General features: G+C 40.2%; 2 protein-coding genes across 2 annotated transcripts in view; both read left to right on the top strand.

Annotated features, from left to right (window-relative positions):
- The window catches only part of LOC129740893 (neuropeptide Y receptor type 2), a 513355-nt gene that overhangs the window by 406030 nt on the left and 85336 nt on the right, over positions 1–21989 (top strand). The gene's annotated exons all lie outside the window — the stretch shown is intronic.
- LOC129743205 (uncharacterized) lies at positions 11110–16395 on the top strand. Its single transcript, XM_055735180.1, has one exon. The coding sequence runs from the start codon at positions 11110–11112 to the stop codon at positions 16393–16395; it is 5286 nt and encodes a 1761-aa protein (XP_055591155.1).

Below are 21989 nucleotides of genomic sequence, written 5' to 3'. Positions count from 1 at the left end.
TCTCGAATGAGGAACTACATCGCCGGTGTCATCAAAAGGCGCTAGAAATCGAGATTCGGGAACGTAAGTGGAGATGGATTGGGCACACGCTGCGAAGAGATGAAAACGAGATTTGCAGAGAGGCGCTAGATTGGAATCCAGAAGGTCATCGAAGAAGAGGCAGACCCAGAAATTCGTGGCGGCGAAGTCTAGCCGCTGAAATCCGAACTGTCGACGAGAATCTTGACTGGGACCAGGTGAAGACGCTGGCTCCGGATCGTCAACAGTGGAGGTCTTTTACCACGGCCCTATGCACCGGAGGATCGGCGCGGGATCATTAAGTAAGTAAGTAGTAACTTTGGCGGTTCCCTGGATTTCGAGGAAAAAAAGACAGGGTTTATAACTTGTAACTATTTTTTTAAATTATAAATTAAATTTAAAAACCAACGAGGTGTACCGATAAAAAATAATGTCTTCATTTTTCAACTTTCGATATTTTATAAGAAATGCTGCGATTTTGGCCGGATTTGCCAAATTTTAAGTTGAAAATTTTGAATTTCATTGCGTGGATTTTGTCAAGTTTAAGGTTAAAATGCCTGGATTTTCTCGGTCTGAATGCATTCTGAAAATCTTAGTCTAGTGACATTTGGGCTTCGATTACTGTCACAAATAAGGCCATGATCATTTAGTATCCGGGCAGTTACAAACGTGTGTATTTTAAAAACTATTCATTTGATCGAAAAACTTTTTATGTAGGAGTTAATATGACATTTAAACTAAAAATATTTAAAAAAATATTTATCAATGATTTCAAAAAATACTCTAACTTTTTCATAAAATCTCTTTTTTTATCTTAGCACAGATTTTTTCAGTCATGTATTGGTTTATTTTTTTTACCACAGAACCAAAACCTTTGCAAAATCATGATATTTTACACAAACTCACCTGGAAAAAGTAATTGGAATCTAGTTGGAACCTTTTCATGAGTTGGTATCTCGAAAAATTTGATCTCTTAAATCCGGTTTTAATATATTTTTATTGTCCATCAGAACACATCTGTCATATTGCGTAAAAACTGGATGCACAGATTGCGATCCTTGGAACTGATCATTATTAGTTACTAGCGGATCCCATACGAACTCCGTTTCGCTTTCAGCTTGGAATTTGTCATGAACAGTTTGCATGAAAGTCAATTGCCAAACATTTTCCAGATGCACTTCCGAATTCATTGTTAAGTAATAATTGCAAAAATATTGGACGATTACTTTTTTGTCGTCTGCTACTAAATTTAAAATCAGAAATCAGTTGACCGTGCGAAAAAATCCCGTCTATAAATTGTGACGCAATTATTGCCTAAAAGTTAAACCCCTTTCGATGGCCTCTTATACAATCTTCGATATCTGAAATTGATTGCCTTCCCTCAAAACTGCCGTGTACAAATTTTCAAAGAAATCCATTGCATAATAACGTCAATATGGCTAAAACAGTGAAAAATTGATTCACATGGACGACCCCTTTCGTCGACACTTGGTAAAACATTTTGACATCTGAAATCGATTGCCCGTCCCTCAAAACTACCGTGTGCAAATTTTCATTCCAATCCGATGTCAAATAACGACGATATTTCAAAAATATTGAAAGGTTAATATGGACGACCCCCTTTGCCGGCCTCTTAAACTGAATTTAATACCTGAAAACAATTGCTCGTCCCTCAAAACCCTCGTGTACCAATTTTCATCTGAATCCGATGTATAATAACGACAATATCGCATTAACAGTGAATATATAATATGGACGACCCCTTTGGCAGACCCCTGTTTTTAATTTGGATAAGTGAAATCCATTGTCCATCCATCCAGGGGTCGGCAAAAGGGGTCGTCCATATACACTTTTCAATATCTTAGAGATATTAACGTTTTTATACATCGGATTGGGATGAAAATTTGCACATAGGAGTTCTTAGGGTCCTATGTGCAAATTTTCATCCCAATCCGATGTATAAAAACGTTAATATCTCTAAGATATTGAAAAGTGTATATGGACGACCCCTTTTGCCGACCCCTTACACTGAAATTGATACCTCGAATGGATTGCACGTCACTCAAGACTATCGTGTACCAATTTTCAGCTGAATATGATGTATAATAACGCCAATATCGCAAAAACAGCGAACAGTTAATATGGACGACCCCTTTGGCCGACCCCACACCATGACACCTGAAATCAATTGCCCATCTTTCAAAACACTCATGCGCAAATTTTCAACACGATCCGACGAAAATTAACGTCAATATCGCGAAAACAATATTTGTCTTGTATGGACGACCCCCTTCAGAAGGGGTCATCCGAAAATCTGAAAACATTTTTCATCTTTCCTGGTCCTAATGAGCATCCATGCCAAATTTCAGCTCTCTAGCTCTTAAGACGGCTGAGTCTATAGAGGACAAACAAACAAACAAACAAACAAACAAACATACAGAAATTGCTTTTTATATATATAGATTTACTTGGTGTCTACTAGTCAGGCATCACTTTTTGGCTGCTGGAAATGGTTTTTTTTTGCATTATTTAAGGAGTCTGCATTCAGTTATCACCAATAACCATAGACTTTTTACCATATTTAAAACCAAGGGTTGCACTCCGATGGTTGGTTTGAACTTCTTGTGGATCCTAGAGTGGCTCCTTATAATTCTTAACCATTTGGTCCGAAAAAAAAATCAGAAAAAATCAACAGTTCATGAGCTTTCAGGTCAACAATGAAGAATTTTCGACGCGCAAAATGCATAAAAGGAGCAAATTTGTACAAAATTATTTCTACCATTTCTTTTTACATCGTAAATATCTAAAACACATGTTAATTTGAAATTCTATCAAAAATAGGTAAGATTGTTCTTTTCATAACCAACCCAACGCTACTAAAGTTTTGCATATCCGAGCTCTATTAACGTAGCTATCACCGAAATAAAGTGCCCGGATACTAAATGATCATAGCCTTATATCCAAAAATCTTCATTTTCAATTAATAGAGGTGGAATTTATAAGAAAGAAAGTGTTTTGTTTCGTACCAGGCTTAAAATATTAGCAAAATCAGGAATCACTTTTTCCTTATACCTTCACGTTTCAAAGTCCCACCATTCTACATTCTGAAAAAGCCGGGTGATGCAGGCCCACTAAATTACAATATAGGGGAGAATGAGGATACTTGATCCCTGGGGATACTTGATTCCTTAGCTATATCTCGAAACTGGAATGTCTTACAAAGATCAAATGTTCTAGAAAAATGTGCCAAAATGAGCAAAATAACAATGCTTGTAGTTTCAAAAATTTTACCAAAATAATTGTTTGAGTAATTGAACTTTGTTTGAAAAATTTCACAAAATGTAACTTGAAGATCTTTTTTCATCACTTTAAAATGTTCCTTACATGGGGAAATTGTGAAAAAATATTTGTTCCACTGTATCAATCGTTCGAGCGTAAAATGAACTTCATAATGCCATATTTTCAAAGTAATGGAAAACCCTCAACTTTTTTCAGAATAAGTTTTCTAAAATTTGATTATGGGTACAATAGATCCCCCTTCCAAATGGCGTATTCTTCTTCTGAATTGATCGTTATGATTGCTGATTACGAAATTGCTAATATTTATCCAAAACTAATGTTTATCAAACAATTGTCTGAAAAAAAGAGCAAAAATAATTAATTTTCTCTTAATTTAAAAAAAAGCGCCTTTAAGTATGCAATGTTATTAGCGTTGAGACAAAGTTATAAAATTTTCTTCTTATGTCTGCTATAAATTGTGAAATGAGAACAAACATGACCAAAATAGTCAATTAACATTCTATCTTGGGGTTTTGTTTGATTTTTATACAAGGATTAGGGCTTCCTGAATAAAAGATCAAGTCTCCTTCAATAAGGGATCAAGTCTCCCCTAACTTCAGAAAAATCGCAATTTTTTTACTCTCACGAAAATGCTTCTAGTTCATCAACGGGTTCAAGTATTGTGCTAATTTTTGAAGCATAGAAATTTGAAGTTACGAGCTGTCAGAAAATGTCAAAGACGGCTAGTTGCTAAATTTTTCCAAAAAGATATGGTGAAAATAAGAAAAGGGGATCAAGTATCCCCACTCTCCCCTATACACCGTTTCATAGCACGATGTTCATCGTGAATTCAGCTAAATATCTATAAATTGGAGGGTTCGTTCCATTATTTTTTTTGTCTTGTATACTATTGTTCAGGGTCGCCCCTGATGGCAAGATCGATAGCATCAGACTTTCTTTTCCGAATAAAAAGGCACTCACATTTTTAAACAACCGTACAAACGATTTAGTGGACTGTATAATAGACTGAGTCGGTTTGGGGTCGTTTTTGAATTTCTCAAACCCTGGGGTCTAAAAAGCTTCGTTTTGGTTCAATACTCATCCATGATTCTTTGTTGAAATTTAATGTAACGTTTACATGAGTAAATTTGAACTTTTAGGTTTGTATTTGTAACTTCGTATCTTATTAGTCAGAAAAGTTATTAGCTGTTTAACAGGGGTATGTCTTTTGGCATTGATAAACAATAAATTCAATTGACACCACTGCTAAGTTCCTAGTGAAGCATTGCATGACTACTTTTGATGCAATACTTCACGGGGCACAAGCAGTGGTGTTAATTGAATTTATTGTTCATCAATGCAAATAGACATACCCCTGTTAAACAGCTAATAACTTTTTTGCGTAATAAGATACGAAATTATGGTCTGGGACAAAGTTGTTCAGCGAAAAATTTCCGGAAGGAATTTGATAAATTGGCACAAAAAGCTGTCTCGGTTCCAGAGAAGAAACAAAAATTATGTTGATTTTTCAAAACAAAGTATTCAATTTTCCCATACAAACCTAAAAGTTCAAAATATTTACTCATGTAAACGTTACTTAAAAATTCTTCAAAAATTCATGGATGAGTTTTGGACCAAAACGAAGCTTTTAAACTTTTAGAGAAATTCAAAAATAACTCCAAATCGACTCAGTCTACTGTATAATGAACTTAGAACCAGTCTTCTGAAAATCAATCAAAACAAACACTCAGGATGCGTTTCCTGTTGGAAACATTCAGATTGTATAATGGGATAGCGCCTCTCGCAACTGCTTCGCCTGGCTGGTATGCAATCTCGATCAGCGCTCCTATCAGCTATGCAAACCGAGTCGCATCATTCAGAATCATCGGTTCAACAAACATCGCATATCGGAGATGAGTGAGATACAAACTGATCCATTCTGAATGTATCTCACTCAGTATCTGCCTGAATTATATGAAATTCAAAATTATTTTCTGCAGGACGAGAAAAATCAAACAGTTGTTCGGGACACCATAAATTCTCAGTAGTTTTAACGTGACGGACGACAGTTTAATAAGAGAACTTGTAAAATTTGTAAAACATGGCGAAAGTGAACATCTTTCCCTTACAAACACAACTTCAATTTGATTTTGATCATACTGATGTTAAAAAACGTTATAACAACAAATAAATTTATTAATTTGCTATATATCAAATCAAACAAAATACGCTAATGATCGGCTTCATGTATCACTCACTCACTGCCTGATCCATTCACTCCTGATCGAAGACCAACAAGATTCGCCATATGCATTGCGCATTGGTGAGATTCCAATTTGATGATGGTGCTGCACTGTTTTGACAGCAAGCATCGTACGAGGTGATCTGTATTTTAGCGATGAATTGAACGATCGATGATCGGGTAGGTCCAGTAGCAATCAATAACGAAACCCGACCGTTGTACGTTCAGTTGCGAAGTGCAATCAGAAACATTCATTGAAAATGAGTGATATTCAGAACACTGCTTAGAACTAACTACAATTTAGGTGGACATCTAACAAAATTACTCTGACTCAAACACTGGTCTCTCTAGACCACCGACTTGGGCTACTAAGGCCTCTGACACTGGACCCAAAGGTCACTTAGTTTGTTACCGTCTTCGATGATGGTTGGTTGTGAAAAGCTGGTTCGAGCTAGTGAGGGGGTAGGACAGGGCATCAAACGATCGGAAAACTGATGGGTTCAAGCCAGCCTGAGTGTCTCGACAAATATGGAATAACTAGCTGACCCGGTGTGCTTTGCTACCCCTACCATGGAAAAAAAATTAAGTTGGTTAAAATTATCATCATCAAAATAAATTTCCTTTTAAAATAAATTTCAACATCATTCAAAAGCGATCTATTATTCATGGCATCTGAGCTTCTAAATTGTCATGAGTCTTAAAGTAACTTGAAGGTTTGTTGAATGAATAAAAATAGTAAAAAAATAGTAAAAAGAGGAGGGAATTTCAATACACAAATAAATCCTTTTAATCAAAAAATAATCGCCTCTTCTTGATATGGGAGGAGTATTTAAATACATGCAAATTTGTACATAATCAAAAAGTTTGTTAAACTATACGAAAACACTGAGACATTGGTTTTGTTAATGATATGAATGTTCTTCATTCATGGAAATGTCTATCAATACAATATATCATCAAATTTGGTTCTAACTTACTTATTTGTCAATTCAATAAATTGTAAACGCAAAACGTTTCGGAATTCAGGAATAATTGAACGGGAGACCAGACTTCATATTTCGGAACACTTTTATTTCTGAACTGGTTTTCTCGACTGTTAATTCTACACTAACTGTTTTTTTTTTCTAGCATACTCTACAAAGTCTCCAGTCACTCAATCCGCTCACACAGGTTTAATGGTAGCTCATTCGCACACACACACTCTCATCTTACACGCTCATTCCTCTTGGGTCACTTTGGCCAACGACTGAACGTTACAACTCGGCCATCCTGGCATCTGATCCACTCGATCAGAAATTTTCTTAAAGATTGAGTTTTCAACAATTTAGTTTTCGAATATAATGTTAGTATGGGGAGTAGACTGCCCCAAATTTGTATGGGAAATTTAAAACCTGTGAAATGTTATACGCTGCAGGCTAAAATTGATCCTGGGCCTAGTACAAGATCTCATGCAAAATTTGGGCCAGATCGGACCACGGGAAGGGGTCGCTCAACGAGCCTGAAGTTTGTATGGGATTTTGAGACATTTTGTTCGTCTAGTCATGTTCCTAAGCCCCTGTGGTTATGCAATTCTTTTTCAAATTGTCAAGCATTTTCCCGCCCTTACTTCTTTCCGAGCTATCAAGTGAATATCATCCAATCTCAAATATTAGAAAAGCATTAAAAATTGCAATCGAACGCAACAACAATGGTTAAAATCGGTCATTATTTGACGAAACGGCATGCATTCCACATTGAGTGTTCTGGTCGGACATTTAGTCGCCTCATTGGAACAGTGGTGAATTACACCCTTAAAAAAGTTAGCCAATTTTTGAAGTCTAATAACTTTTTTATCTTAACTTTAATTGAAATGCAACCTTCGGATGAAATATTTGTCATAGTTTAGGCTTCAAGAAAACCTATTTTTGAAAGAAATCGGTCGTAGGAGACAAAAGTTATTGACGAAAAACTGGTTTTTCATGTTCTTCTCGAACAAAATGTCTCAAAATCCCATACAAACTTCCGGCTCGTTGAGCGACCCCTTCCCGTGATCCGATCTGGCCCAAATTTGGCATGAGATCTTGTACTAGGCCCAGGATCAATTTTAGCCTGCAGCGTATAACTTTTTGAAAAGTCGGGTCATTTGGGGCAGTCTAATGGGGAGCCAGTTTCCCGTGGCTTTCTCGGGGTTAGTAGGTCACAATGTCAAAGGCTGGGAACTGGATGAGGACTTATACAAAATCTTTAAAAATTGTTATCATGCAGTAAAATCCATCACTTATGCAGCATTGCTTCACTTCCATTACACCAAGCATTCGGCAAATTAAATACGGAATTGAAAAACGGAATATGAAATAACGGAATAACGGAAGACGGAATAACGGAATGAATAACAAGTTACACCTGTCCGAATAGAAATCGGTAATAAAACTTCTATGCTGCACTTCGGAATCGGTCGGGAATGTAATTCTTAAATTTCTTCATCCACCGTGGCTGAGCTTCGCCGGAATTCGGCCACCAAACCTAACTTAGTGAAATCCTTCACTTCATGTCAACTCGAACTGCTCCGAAATCACAGTGCATCGTTTAGCTCTGCATCAAGTGAAACGACAGAACAAAAAACCCATTTTCCAGCGTCGAACTCCAATCACAGCAATTTCTCAACCACGAGTCAGCGTTTCTGCAACAAGCATATCTCAGCGTCCAGCTTCTGTTTTTCTTGGCCGTCATCTCCTTCTGAATTTCCCGAAAAGAAAGGAAGCTCTCCTTTCGCGTTGGTTCTTCGTTCTTTTGTATTTTTCCCCGCTCGGTTTAAATCTTCCATTTATTCTACCATCCACTGTTTTCCGAAAGCAGAGCAATCCCTCTTCTGAAGTTGTAAACGCAAAACTTTTCAGAATTCAGGAATAATTAAACGGGAGACCAGACTTCATATTTCGGAACACTTTTATGTCTGAACTGGTTTTTTCGACTGTTAATTCTACACTAACTGTTTTTTTCTAGCATACTCTACAAAGTCTCCAGCCACGCAATCCGTTCACACAGGTTTAATGGTAGCTCATTCGCACACACACACACACTCTCATCTTACACGCTCATTCCTCTTGGGTCACTTTGGCCAACGACTGAACGTTACTGTTGGTAGACTAGCTATGGACCCTAAACACGATGCTGCGATGGTCGATGGTCGAAACCCCACGCAGCAGAAGGATTAGAGAAGACATTTGATGATGAGCGAAACAGCTGATCTTCACAGCTAAACCTTTTGAAGAACAACAAAAATGAAGAAAAATCCCGAAGAAAGTTCACCATTTTCCTAATATTATATCGAGAGTAGTCTTAAGAGCGATTTGGCACAGGTCATATGAGACCCCGTTGAAATTTGAATAATTTGCCTAAATATATGTTTAATGTAGTATCGTAGTTAATAAATTCGTTTCAAAGTAGTGTGTTTTTTAAGCCAAAATAAATGTGTAGTTTTTTGTAAATAAATTGTGTGCCTTACTTCAACGATCGGAGTTTTTACTTACCGTCACCGGAGAGATTGCTATCATCACAAGGGACAACCCAACACCCCCCACGGAAGACTCAACCCAACCAGGAGCCCAAGGTTTGCCCCACGGAAATTCCCTCCATACAGTCCACTGCAAGGTCCAAGCAGGGTTTGGACCGCACCCCAACATTTGGTCCTTCGAGCTGGATCATCAGCACCGCTCGAAGCAATCTCTGCAGCACACCGCCATTGGGAAAAAAAGGCACACATCAAAATTCATCGCACCGCAAACTCATCCAAATCACCGTCGCTCATTACCCGCAGCTCATAGTTGAGTTGGAAAGTCTTCGTGCTCACCATCAGCCTCCCCAGAAGCATCTAAGCTATCGCCAATTACTGATTAATTGCAGCGTTTAGCAAGGCACTTCTCAAAACACAACCCGTTCAGTGAATGTGGATCAACACTAGAACGCTTCCAATCAACTGTTGACGTTAATGGTCGGATACATTTCGGAACTTTGGAGGATTCTTCACCACAGCAGCAACTGACAACATAGATTCTTCGCCGAACCAACTGGTCTCCCAGGTAAATAAACACTTATTGGTCTATGTTCAGTTGTTGCATGGACTTCTTGATGATTACTACACCATTTGCTTCCACCTTCCTTTCGTAAACATCAACCCGTTTCTGAGCTGTATTGTTACGCCAACCAACCGAACACACACTACTAAGAGCCGAAACTACACGAATACGATCGCGCAAGATCTCCACCGTCATCACCACCACCAGTTGGGACTGGAATTAGTCACAACTACCGAGACCATCCGTGACGTCATAAACTTTTCGGAAGTTAGGACTTCTGCTGGCTACTTTGATGACGTCATCAATTCGAACCACAAAATCATCACTTCAATAATAAATCAACATCAAGTGTTGATTTTGTGGGAAATTTCACCGACTTTACGGGATATTTTCCACTGGTTTCCGTACGAATAATCCGAGAGGTCTGGTCGAAAACGATCAAAATCATCGATCGTAAATCCATTGGAAGCCATCATCGTCCACGCAAGGTCAAGGCCATCAGCTTCCAAGATCAACAGCTGATACTCACCGGTTTGAGGGTTTCCCAGCACCATCGACTTCGTTTCACAATACACCGAGTAAGCCACACGCACGAAACTAACCTGAGAAGACGATTCCCGCCGCGCCACAACTTTTTCGGTCAGGTTAGTGAATTTATGTACTACCGCTTTAGTATATGACCGGCCGTTGCTGGACTTAGCAAATACTGATCCCTGCAAATCTTACCTCACAAACACAACTGTATGGTGCAACATATCCCAATTCGAACGAGATGTTTGAATGTGCATAATTGTGCATTTGCCTATTTATTTGTACTGCATTGGATCCGCAAGTACACCGTTCAGCAGAATTATTGGATTTTCTGCTATTTGATTTTTATGCTGCGCAATAGTTTTTTCGGTTAGGTTAGTAGAACCGTTAGTATACGTCCTGCCGAAGCTATATTGAAATACAAATACTACATCCAATCATTATCCTTGCCATAACACCCTGCTAAACTGATCAACCCGAGTCAACCCGAAATATTTTGGAAGAAACCGAGGCGCACCAGTTTTTATTTGCGTGGTTCGAGGAGCAAATTTACTCCCACGCATTTTGAGCTTCATTTTCCGGATTTAGGATACCTATACCTGTAGAGGGGTGCAACTGAATTTTCTTGAAAGTAAGTTAAGCTCTACAGAGTATATGTTCTAGTCGAAGCTTTAAGAATTTGGAAACTACAACATTATTATTTTGCCCACAACACCACTTGTCTGATCGATACCGAGGTTAATCATCAATCTTCACGCGTAAACGAGGGCTTTTTGGAAGCGTTACTCCAGGCGCTAAATTCACATCGCGCACTGCCATTCAATTTTTGGATTGGGAGGAGCCTACCTGTAGAGGAGTGCAGTACTAAGTTTTTTAAAGTAAGTTAAGCTCTACAGTGTATGTTCCTTGCCGAAGCTAGAGTCAGAATTGAATCCTAACACCGTGCATTTTCTCCTGTGAATTTTGTGTGAGTGAACTACAACCATGGCTACGACATCCGCTTCCAGTTTTTCATCGAAAAATCCACCGCTGCGCAATCTACAAACAAAGGTGAAGGCGTTGATGGAGATGTTTAAATCTATAACCATTTTTGCAAGCACTCTGGGGGAAGTTACTTCAGCTCAACAAATCCAGGTTAGGCTGGAGAAACTGGACGATTTATGGGATCGGATCAACGACGCGCTGATCGAGGTTGAGATGCACGAAGAGTACTCGTCGAAAGAAGCAACATGTTCCAATATACGGCAGGATTTCACCACGAAGTACTACAACGCCAAGGCATCTATGCTGGAACGCATCAAGGAACTGGAAGGAGGTGCCAGTGTTCTACATTCCACCCGTATGATGGACTCGTCAATTCAACCAACCATCGAGCATGTCAGGCTACCGCAAATTAAGTTGCAAACGTTCGACGGTGACATCGACCAGTGGCTGAGCTTCCGGGACCTGTACTTATCCCTGATCCATACCAAGACAGACTTACCGGAGGTTGAGAAGTTCCACTACCTGAAGGGCTGTCTCACCGGCGAGGCGCGGGCTCTCATCGATCCGTTGGCACTTACGAGGGCGAACTATCCAGTAGCTTGGGACATCCTAATGTCCAGGTACAACGACAGCAAGGTGTTGAAGCGCAGGCAGGTTGGAAACCTATTTAAACTTCCCAAGGTGGCTAAGGAGTCGGCCGTCGATATTCAGGCACTACTGGAAGGTTTCGAACGCGTAGTGCAAACCCTGGACCAATTGGTAAAACCGGAAGAATATAAGGACCTGTTGTTGCTGGAAATGTTGTGCTCTAGACTGGATCCAATTACACGTCGTGCATGGGAAGAGCACAGTGCTCATCAGGACCAGGACAAGGTGGTAGATTTAACCCAATTTCTCCAAACCCGCGTGAAAATCTTGGCATCGCTTCCACCTAAGGCTCACGATAACAAGCAGGAAGGTTTTCAATGGCAGAAGAAACCCAACGTCGCCAGAACAAGTCACAGCGCAGCACAGCTGATGGCCGGAAGTTGCATCGCTTGTCCGGAATCCCATTTGTTGTACACCTGCCCTACGTTCCTGAAGTTGAGTGCTTCCGCTCGAGACAAGCTGCTGCGACAAAATTCTCTCTGCAGAAACTGTTTTCGGCGTGGTCATCAAGCTTCGGACTGCAGATCGAACCAGGTTTGTCGCAAATGCAAGGGAAAACACCATACGCTAGTCTGCTTTCGCGGCGACAGTGCAGGAAACAACTATACTCGCCCATCGCAACCTTTCGCATCTGCTGCCAACAGTAATCAATCCGCTTCAGCAATCACCTCAGCCGCCAACTCAGGATCCGTTTCATCGAACATGGCAAGGAATCATTCCTCAACCGTTCTGTTAGCTACAGCTGTCGTCTTAGTGGAAGACGATGCAGGCAAGGTGTTCCAGGCAAGGGCTTTATTGGACTCAGGCTCCGAATGCAACTTCATGACAGAAGGGCTCTGTCAACTTATGAAGGTGTCTCGAAAACGGTCGAACATTTCTGTTCTTGGAATCGGTCAATCAAACACCACGGTCAAGCATCAGGTGTCAGCGGTCGTACGGTCAAGAACATCGGACTTTTCTCGGCCGATGGATTTCTTGTTATTACCCAAGGTTACCGCGGATCTACCGACAACAAACGTGACGGTTTCTACGTGGAAATTCCCGCAGGGCGTGGAACTAGCAGATCCAGCGTTTTTCAAATCAACATCATTGGATATGGTGCTAGGAATACAGCACTTCTTTTCATTTTTCCCGAGTCAGACCAAGATTCCGTTGGGCGAAGGTTTACCCATGCTGATTAAGTCAGTGTTTGGCTGGTTGGTGACAGGCTCGGTAGAAAGTCAAGCTTCTTCGTCGCGCATCATCTGTAATACGGCCTCCAAGGTGGATCTGGATGAACTTCTTACTCGTTTTTGGTCTTGTGAGGAGATAGGGTCTCCGAACAATTATTCCCCGGAAGAGCAACGCTGCGAGGCGCAGTTTGCTCTAACCAAGTACAGAAGTTCTACTGGGCGATACACCGTTGCACTACCGAAGGACGAAAAGATATTGGCAACCATTGGCGAGTCGCGGGAGATGGCTTTCCGTCGACTTCAGTCCCTGGAACGTAGACTGGAAAAGGAACCAGAGCTACGTCAACACTACCACGGTTTTATGGCGGAATACCTGGAGCTCGGGCACATGCGCAGGGCGAATGTGGGTCCCGAGAAACGTGTTTATCTTCCTCATCACCCGGTCATAAAGCAGGCAAGCACAACAACCAAGGTGCGCGTTGTGTTTGATGCATCATCCAAAAGCAGTAGCGGTATATCCTTGAACGACGCCTTATTGGTTGGACCCGTAATCCAGGACGAGCTTCGAGCTCTCATCATGCGTTGTCGGATGAAACGAGTCATGATTATAGCGGACATAGAGAAGATGTTTCGACAGATTGGTATATGCGAAGCTGATATGCCACTGCAAAGCATCCTTTGGAGAACGGATACGAAGAAGGAGGTTGAAACTTACGAGTTGGCAACCGTGACGTACGGCACGAAACCCGCGCCATTTCTAGCGACCAGAACGTTGAAACAGCTGTCGAGCGATGAGTACAATCGATTCCCAAGCGCATCTAAGGCGTTGGTAGATGACGTCTACATGGACGATGTTATCACAGGCACCGATACAGAGAGTGATGCTATCAAGTTGTGCGCAGAACTTATCAAATTGTCAGACAGTGGTGGTTTCCGTCTTAGGAAGTTCGCATCCAACTCAGCAGCAGCTTTAAGAGAGGTGAAAATCGAGGATCTTGCTCTCCCGCAAACCAATGAGATATATTTGGATCCTGATCCATCGGTGAAAACATTAGGACTGGTCTGGCAGCCACATAAGGACTATTTTCGCTTCAACTTCACCATTGAACAAATTGCGGCAAAGGAAAGGTTGTCTAAACGGAAAATCCTATCAGCTATCGCTATGCTATTTGACCCCCTCGGTCTCGTAGGAGCAGTTACAACGAGTGCAAAAATTTTCATGCAGCGTTTATGGCGGCTGCAGGAGGACGGGAAAACCCTCGGTTGGGATCATCCAGTTCCGATTGAAGTAGAGGAAGAATGGCGAAGTTTTCATGGACAGTTATCAATCCTGAATAACCTTAAAATCCAGCGATGTGCAGTTTTATCAGAGGCGGCCAATATAGAGCTGCATTTCTTCTCGGATGCGTCCGAGCGTGCGTATGGAGCGTGCGCTTACGTCAAGAGTATCGACAAACATGGAAGGTCTCTCGTATGTTTGCTAGCAGCGAAATCGAAGGTAGCACCGTTAAAATCCCAATCCATTCCGAGGCTAGAGCTGTGTGGAGCGCTTTTGTCGGCGGAATTATCTGTTAAGGTACGCGAAGCGTTGAAATTGGAGATCGACATGCATTTCTGGACAGACTCTACGTGTGTTCTTCAATGGTTGAAGGCAATTCCTGCGACGTGGTCCACTTTCGTAGCTAACCGTGTTGCGAAAATACAAACGATTACGGAAAACTGTACTTGGAGACATGTTCCTGGCTTGCAAAATCCAGCAGACCTTATCTCACGGGGTATGGACCCAAATCAGATAGAGGGATGCAGTCTTTGGTGGAAGGGCCCTGAATGGTTAGGGCAAAATCATTATCCGGAGCAGCCAGGCACCTTGGAGTCTCAAATAGCAGAAGAGGAAATTCGTCGTACCGCACATCCAACCACCAGTCGAGTATCAGACTTCAGTGAAGACTATGTCCGAAGGTTTTCGTCATTTACCAAACTAATACGCAGTACCGCTTATTTGATGCGGCTCATGCGTATTCTTAAGAAATCTGAAGAAAACTGCAAAAACTTACTAACCGTCGAAGAATTGGAACAAGCAGAATTTTCTATCATCCGCTGTATTCAGCAAGAATCATTTCCTGCTGAGTGGAAGGCGTTAATGAAAAACGAAAACGTACATCGAAGTTCACCACTTAGATGGTTTTCCCCACGAATATCATCAGAAGGACTAATTCGCGTGGGAGGCAGATTAGGAAGATCCATGGAATCGGAAAATACGAAGCACCCCATTGTGCTACCAGCTAAACACCCGTTTACTAAGATGTTATTCGAGTACTATCACATCAAGCTACTTCACGCTGGTTCTCAACTACTGCTAAGCACAGTGAGACTAAAGTATTGGCCACTTGGTGGCAGAAATGTTCCACGACAGGTTGTGCATAATTGCATGAAATGCTTTCGAGCGAAACCCAGCCCAATTGAGCAGTTTATGGGAGAACTACCTCAAGCACGTGTCACCGTAGCTCGAGCATTTCTAAGGACAGGCGTCGACTATTTTGGCCCAGTATACATTCGGCCAGCTCCAAGAAAACCAGCGGTTAAGGCATACGTGTCAGTCTTCATTTGCCTGTGTACGAAGGCTGTACATCTAGAACTCGTGTCCGATTTATCCACAGAACGTTTTCTCCAAGCTTTACGACGATTCACCGGTAGAAGAGGATACTGTTCAGACATCTATTCAGACAATGGGACAAACTTTGTCGGAGCCCGAAATTATCTGCGAGAGATCCTCAAACTGCTGCGCAACGATCACCACAAGGAAGCAGTTTCGAAGGAGTGTGCGAACAACAATATCCAATGGCACTTTATACCCCCAGGAGCACCTCACTTCGGAGGACTCTGGGAAGCAGCAGTCAGATCAGCCAAAAAACATCTTTTGAAGGTGCTAGGAGAGAACGCGGTTTCATTTGAGGACATGACTACGCTTCTGGTGCAAGTAGAAAACTGCCTCAACTCCAGACCAATTACAGCATTAACGGATGATCCTGACAATCTCGAGCCTCTAACACCGGGGCATTTTCTTATTGGGGAACCCCTACAACAAATACCCGAGAGAGATGTTCGCGAGGTACCCTTGAATAGGTTGAACAACAATCAAACGCTGCAGAAAAGAATCCAGCACTTTTGGGATCGTTGGAGAGTTGAATACCTGACGCAACTTCAAGGGCGATTTAAAAGATGGAAGACACCAATTGAAATCAAGATCGGTCAGCTAGTTGTCATCAAGGATGATAACTTACCACCAAGTCGTTGGAAGATGGGACGAGTAGATCGAGTTTTTCCAGGACCTGATGGAGTCGTAAGGGTCGTTACTTTGAAGACTGCAACAGGACCTTCTACGCGCCCAGTTGAAAAGCTTTGTGTTTTACCAGCGTCGTCTCAACCAGATTACAAGCAGCCTAGTTTCTCGGAGAAAGATCAGTAGCACCCACCCGTTGTGTTCGCGAGGTTCTTATTCTTTCTTTTCAGAAATACGAGCGATTTCAGGATGGGCCGGGATGTTGGTAGACTAGCTATGGACCCTAAACACGATGCTGCGATGGTCGATGGTCGAAACCCCACGCAGCAGAAGGATTAGAGAAGACATTTGATGATGAGCGAAACAGCTGATCTTCACAGCTAAACCTTTTGAAGAACAACAAAAATGAAGAAAAATCCCGAAGAAAGTTCACCATTTTCCTAATATTATATCGAGAGTAGTCTTAAGAGCGATTTGGCACAGGTCATATGAGACCCCGTTGAAATTTGAATAATTTGCCTAAATATATGTTTAATGTAGTATCGTAGTTAATAAATTCGTTTCAAAGTAGTGTGTTTTTTAAGCCAAAATAAATGTGTAGTTTTTTGTAAATAAATTGTGTGCCTTACTTCAACGATCGGAGTTTTTACTTACCGTCACCGGAGAGATTGCTATCATCACAAGGGACAACCCAACACCCCCCACGGAAGACTCAACCCAACCAGGAGCCCAAGGTTTGCCCCACGGAAATTCCCTCCATACAGTCCACTGCAAGGTCCAAGCAGGGTTTGGACCGCACCCCAACAGTTACAAAATCAATAATTATGTCAAAACGCTTACGTTTATCAATTCTTAACTAAAATCCTTCGAGGACTTTGAAAAAATTCTCCCTCCTCCCCCCCTCCCCCTTTTGGAGTCTGGAAGGGTTGGAAGTATTTAAGAAACCATTCCCGGTCTTGAAATCGGCTGCACATCAAATTTCACGTTGATCGGTTCAGTAGTTTTAAAAAATTGTTCAAACTTTGTCAAATTTAAATTATTTTGTCTGGGAGCCCTCTCTTTTTGAATTCGGAGGAGTTTGAAAGTATCATCGAAACCATACCCGGTCTTGAAAACGGCTACACTCCATATTTCACGTTGATCAGTTCAGTAGTTTTCGAAATTCATTCGGATTGTGTCATATTTTTATCATTTTATATGGGAGCTCCATCTTTTTGGATTTGAGGGGTTTTAAAGTGTTATAAAGCATAAATCACGCAAAATCTGAACGCATAAAAAAGGGTCTATCGTGGAGCTATGTAAACGAAATAAAAATGTTTTGTAATCAAAATGTAGGATTTTTATTGCACTTTAAAGGAAAAATAAGAAAAAAATAATTTCGATGTTGTTTTGATGAAATTTCGAATATTTCGTCGAGAACCACTCATCATAGTTTGGACACCCTATTCACTGCCCTCAGCGGCCATTTTGTTCCACAATCTCTTCATCTCTGTTGCATCCCAAGTCGTAATACCACGCTTCTTCATCTTCTGCTTGACAATCACCCAAAATTTTTCGATAGGGCGGAATTGAGGGCAGTTGGGTGGGTTGATGTCCTTTTCGACAAAATCCACCCGTTGCACAGTGGTTCAAAATGCGAAAAACGTGATCGTTGCTTATAACTTTTTTAGGTCACATTTTAGCATATTGGTGCCTTCGGAGAAGTTTGTCAGTAAAATCAGCTCTATAATAAAAATTTATTATTTTTCTGATTAGTCCCCCTACAAGTGAGATAAAATTTCTAACTTCTCTGTTATAAGTTTTAGCTCTTTGATGTCTTCGACAAACTTGTTGAAAATCAAATTTTCTAGAGCTTTGTCTCAGCTGCCCAGTTTCTAAAATAATTACTATCCGAGATATCGGCCAAATAAGAAACTTAACCTCTAAAAATCAGTTTTTTAATAATAACTTTTTTCAGTAAATTTTAAGTTTAACAAAATGTTCCAAAAAGTTGTTTGTCTTACTAAAATACACCACTTTGTTGAACATTTCATGTTTGTAAAATGTGATACTGCAGAGCTATGTAAAAAAGATTACCGAAAATAGGGCTTTTTCACGCCTTTTTTACAAACACCGGGCAACATCGGGCAGCCCGCTTTAGATGCAAATTAAAGTCGAAGATTTCGTCTACAAGATGCAGGTACAATCGTCAGTATCCACTTGTATCCAAGCGAGATACATCAATTTTACTTTTCCATGTTTGCATTGAAATCAACGATTTCTATGAAAGCACATACAGCGCATTCTACTACGTGTGTTTTCTTCTAGTTTTTCCCAGCGCGATGTCAGAAGCAAAGGTTTGGAAGCGCATTTGTATTATTAGTACAGGTTATTGTGTGTTCAATTGGAATAGATACCCAAGCAACCAAAAGTCTCATATCTACTTAAACTCGTTCCTCCAAAGTTGGAATTTCGCTGATTAAAGGTTTCAACGGGAATTGGTACCAAATTTTCTCGAAGTGAGCATGAAAGTTACAAAAGGTTCCTCAAATAGCCTTCTATGGACTTGAAGTTCCAAAAAGTTCCTCAAATAGCCTTTTTTGTGACATGTCAATCGCACCCACACAGTGTAAAAGTTACAAATAAGGTCTCAAATAGCCTTCTGTGAACTTCACGTTCCAAGAAGTTTCTCAATTACCCAATTTTGTGACATGTCAATCGCATCCACACAGTATAAAAGTTTCAAATTAGGTCTCAAATAGCCTTCTGTGAACTTCAAGTTCTAAGAAGTTCCTCAAATAGCGTTGTGTGAACTTCAAATTGAAAGAAGTTCTTCAAATAGCCTTTTCTGTGACATGTCAATCGCATCATTCAGAATAAAAGTTACAAATTGGATCTCAAATAACCTTCTATGGACTCGAAGTTCCAGAAAGTTCCTCAAATAGCCTTTTATGAGACATGTCCGCCATTTAATGAATGTGAAATGTGAACGAACATAAAAAAAAATCATTTTTGGAGCTTGGAATTGTTAAAATGTATAATTTATTTTGAAACTTCAACTCAGAACAACTTAAATCTAACTCGCAAATAATTGTTTTTGAAAAGAGTAAATAGTTTGACTTTATGAAATTTCGTCCAACTGTATTTACTTACCACGAATTTATCACACATTGAAAGTCAGTTGAAACAATTCATTAGTTAAATATCAAGATAAAATCAAGAATTTGTATAATTTTATGCTTAAAGTCTGCTTCATTTAATATTGGAACAAATTCTTTTGCTCATTGTGGCGCTCCTAGTGGACGGATTTGGAAACTTTTTTCACCCACGTGTCGGGAAATTCATTACCTTTCACTATGTATTTATGTCATAACACCAAACGATAGCATTTTGTAAACAACCGCCATGGAAGCCGAACGGAGAGATCAAATTGTGCACAGTTTTTTTGAAAATCCATTGTTGTCGGCATCGAAGCTAGCTAAACAGCTTAAAATGCCCAGAAATACCGTATGGCGTGTTATCAAGCAGTACAAGGAAACATTGACGACGGCTCGGAAGCCGCATTCGAAGCGTCGGAGTGGAACTGTCGACCGGAAACTGCGTGGGAAAGTCATCAAGGCCGTCAAGAGGAATCCCAATCTTTCAGACCGCGATTTGGCCAATAAGTTCCAGGCCGCTCACAGTACGGTGCGACGAATTCGTCTTCGGGAAGGAATAAGGTCATTCCGAGCAAGCAAACAGCCAAATCGGACGCTGAAGCAGAACAATGTGGCCAGAATCCGTGCTCGAAAGCTGTACGACCAAGTGCTGACCAAGTTCGACGGATGTATTCTGATGGACGATGAGACCTACGTGAAGGCGGACTTTGGGCAAATCCCAGGTCAAAAATTTTATTTGGCGACGGCTCGGGGGGATGTACCTGCAAAATTTAAGTTCGTGTTTGCGGATAAATTCGCCCGCAAGTACATGATTTGGCAGGGGATATGCAGTTGTGGACAGAAAACCAAAGTCTTTCTCACTGACAAGACACTGACATCAGAAGTCTACAAAAAAGAGTGCCTACAGAAACGGATTCTGCCGTTTATTCATGCCCACGACCGTCCAGTAATGTTTTGGCCGGACCTCGCAAGCTGCCATTACAGCAAAACGGTTATGGAATGGTACGCAACGAACGGGGTCAGCGTAATACCGAAGGACCTCAACCCCCCCAAACTACCCCCAGTTCCGTCCGATAGAGAAATACTGGGCAATCACGAAGCGGAGGCTTAAGGCAAAGGGAAAACTTGTTAGGAACATGACTCAAATGAAGAACTGGTGGAATCAAATCGCCAAAACGGTGGACGAAAAGGGTGTGCGCCGCCTAATGTGCCGTATTACGGGAAAAGTACGAGAATTTCTTCGAAACAGCAATGAATAATTTTTTTAATTTTTTTTTATGAAAGAGTCAAGAAAATGCTACATTTGTATGTAAAACAAATTATGAATTCGTTTATAAATGACTGAACTACGCGCAATTATTTGTGTTCCAATATTAAATGAAGCAGACTTTAACAGTTAAAAACATGGAATTTCATATTTTTAACCGATATTATTTTAACGGATGATTGATTTATACGCCGCACACAGGGGAAAACGATGTAAAAAGGTGATCAAAATTGTTTACGCCAAAACGGAGCGTTTTAGACCCATAGTGTCTTCGGGACATTTTACCTACATTCAAAGCACTTTAAAATGAGCTTTTGATAAAAATGATTAAATCACCTAGCAGTGAGATAGAAAAATTATTTTTTGTATTTTTCATTTTAGAGCACTTATGTCTTTGGCAAGTTTTTAGATTGTAAAAAATGTAGCAATTTTGTTGAAGACGTCAACATCGTAGAAGCTAACCCAAAAAAGTTAGAAGAATTCAAAATAAAAAAAATTTTTTTTATCAAAATTTTCAGTATTTTAACAATATCTTTCCAGGCCGAGCTTATTCAAGCAAGATATGTTTGAAAGAGTTTTGAGTCACTTGAAATCGAATAGTTTTGTGGAATACATTTAATCAAAATATTCAGACTGAAACGAGTTAGATTGAAAAAACTAAGAAAAATTAGCTGTTTTCGAACACCGGTATCTTTCTAGTTCGGTTGAGTTCGGTTCATTTTTTGGTTGCATTAGAATCAGGCAGGTTTCAACGTGGTAAAAACATATAGTTTACAATGTTAAGTTGTTTATTTGGTAGCCTTATAAATGATTAAAGTTAGCTATTTTCAAGGAATCTAGAGGAAATTTTTTTTGCATTTAAAATTAGCTAACCGTAAAACAAACTCATCAAGTATATTGTATTGTAAGCGGAAAGGTAGATGATAAGGTTCGTCAATGGAGGCTTAAAAACGTCATACACGAGCGAGAGAATGATTTGGCTAAAATTTCACCAAAATAAAAACGATTGCTTATTGTCAGTTTAAATAAACTTGGAATTTGTCCTCTAGATTCCTTGAAAATAGCTAACTTTAATCATTCATAAAGCTACAAAATAAACAACTTAACATTGTAAACTATATGTTTTTACAACGTTGAAACCTGCCTGATTCTAATGCAATCAAAAAATGAACCGAACTCAACCGAACTAGAAAGATACAGGTGTTCGAAAACAGCTAATTTTTCTTAGTTTTTTCAATCTAACTCGTTTCAGTCTGAATATTTTGATTAAATGTATTCCACAAAACTATTCGATTTCAAGTGACTCAAAACTCTTTCAAACATATCTTGCTTGAATAAGCTCGGCCTGGAAAGATATTGTTAAAATACTGAAAATT

The sequence above is a fragment of the Uranotaenia lowii genome, chromosome 2 (assembly GCF_029784155.1).
Source record: "Uranotaenia lowii strain MFRU-FL chromosome 2, ASM2978415v1, whole genome shotgun sequence".
NCBI classification, from domain to species: Eukaryota; Metazoa; Arthropoda; class Insecta; order Diptera; family Culicidae; genus Uranotaenia; species Uranotaenia lowii.
This window is presented reverse-complemented; position numbering and strand designations above follow the sequence as displayed.

What these genes read in the sequence shown, in the direction of transcription:
- LOC129743205 (XM_055735180.1), top strand. Translation starts at nt 11,110, where the DNA reads ATGGCTACGACATCCGCTTCCAGTTTTTCATCGAAAAATCCACCGCTG.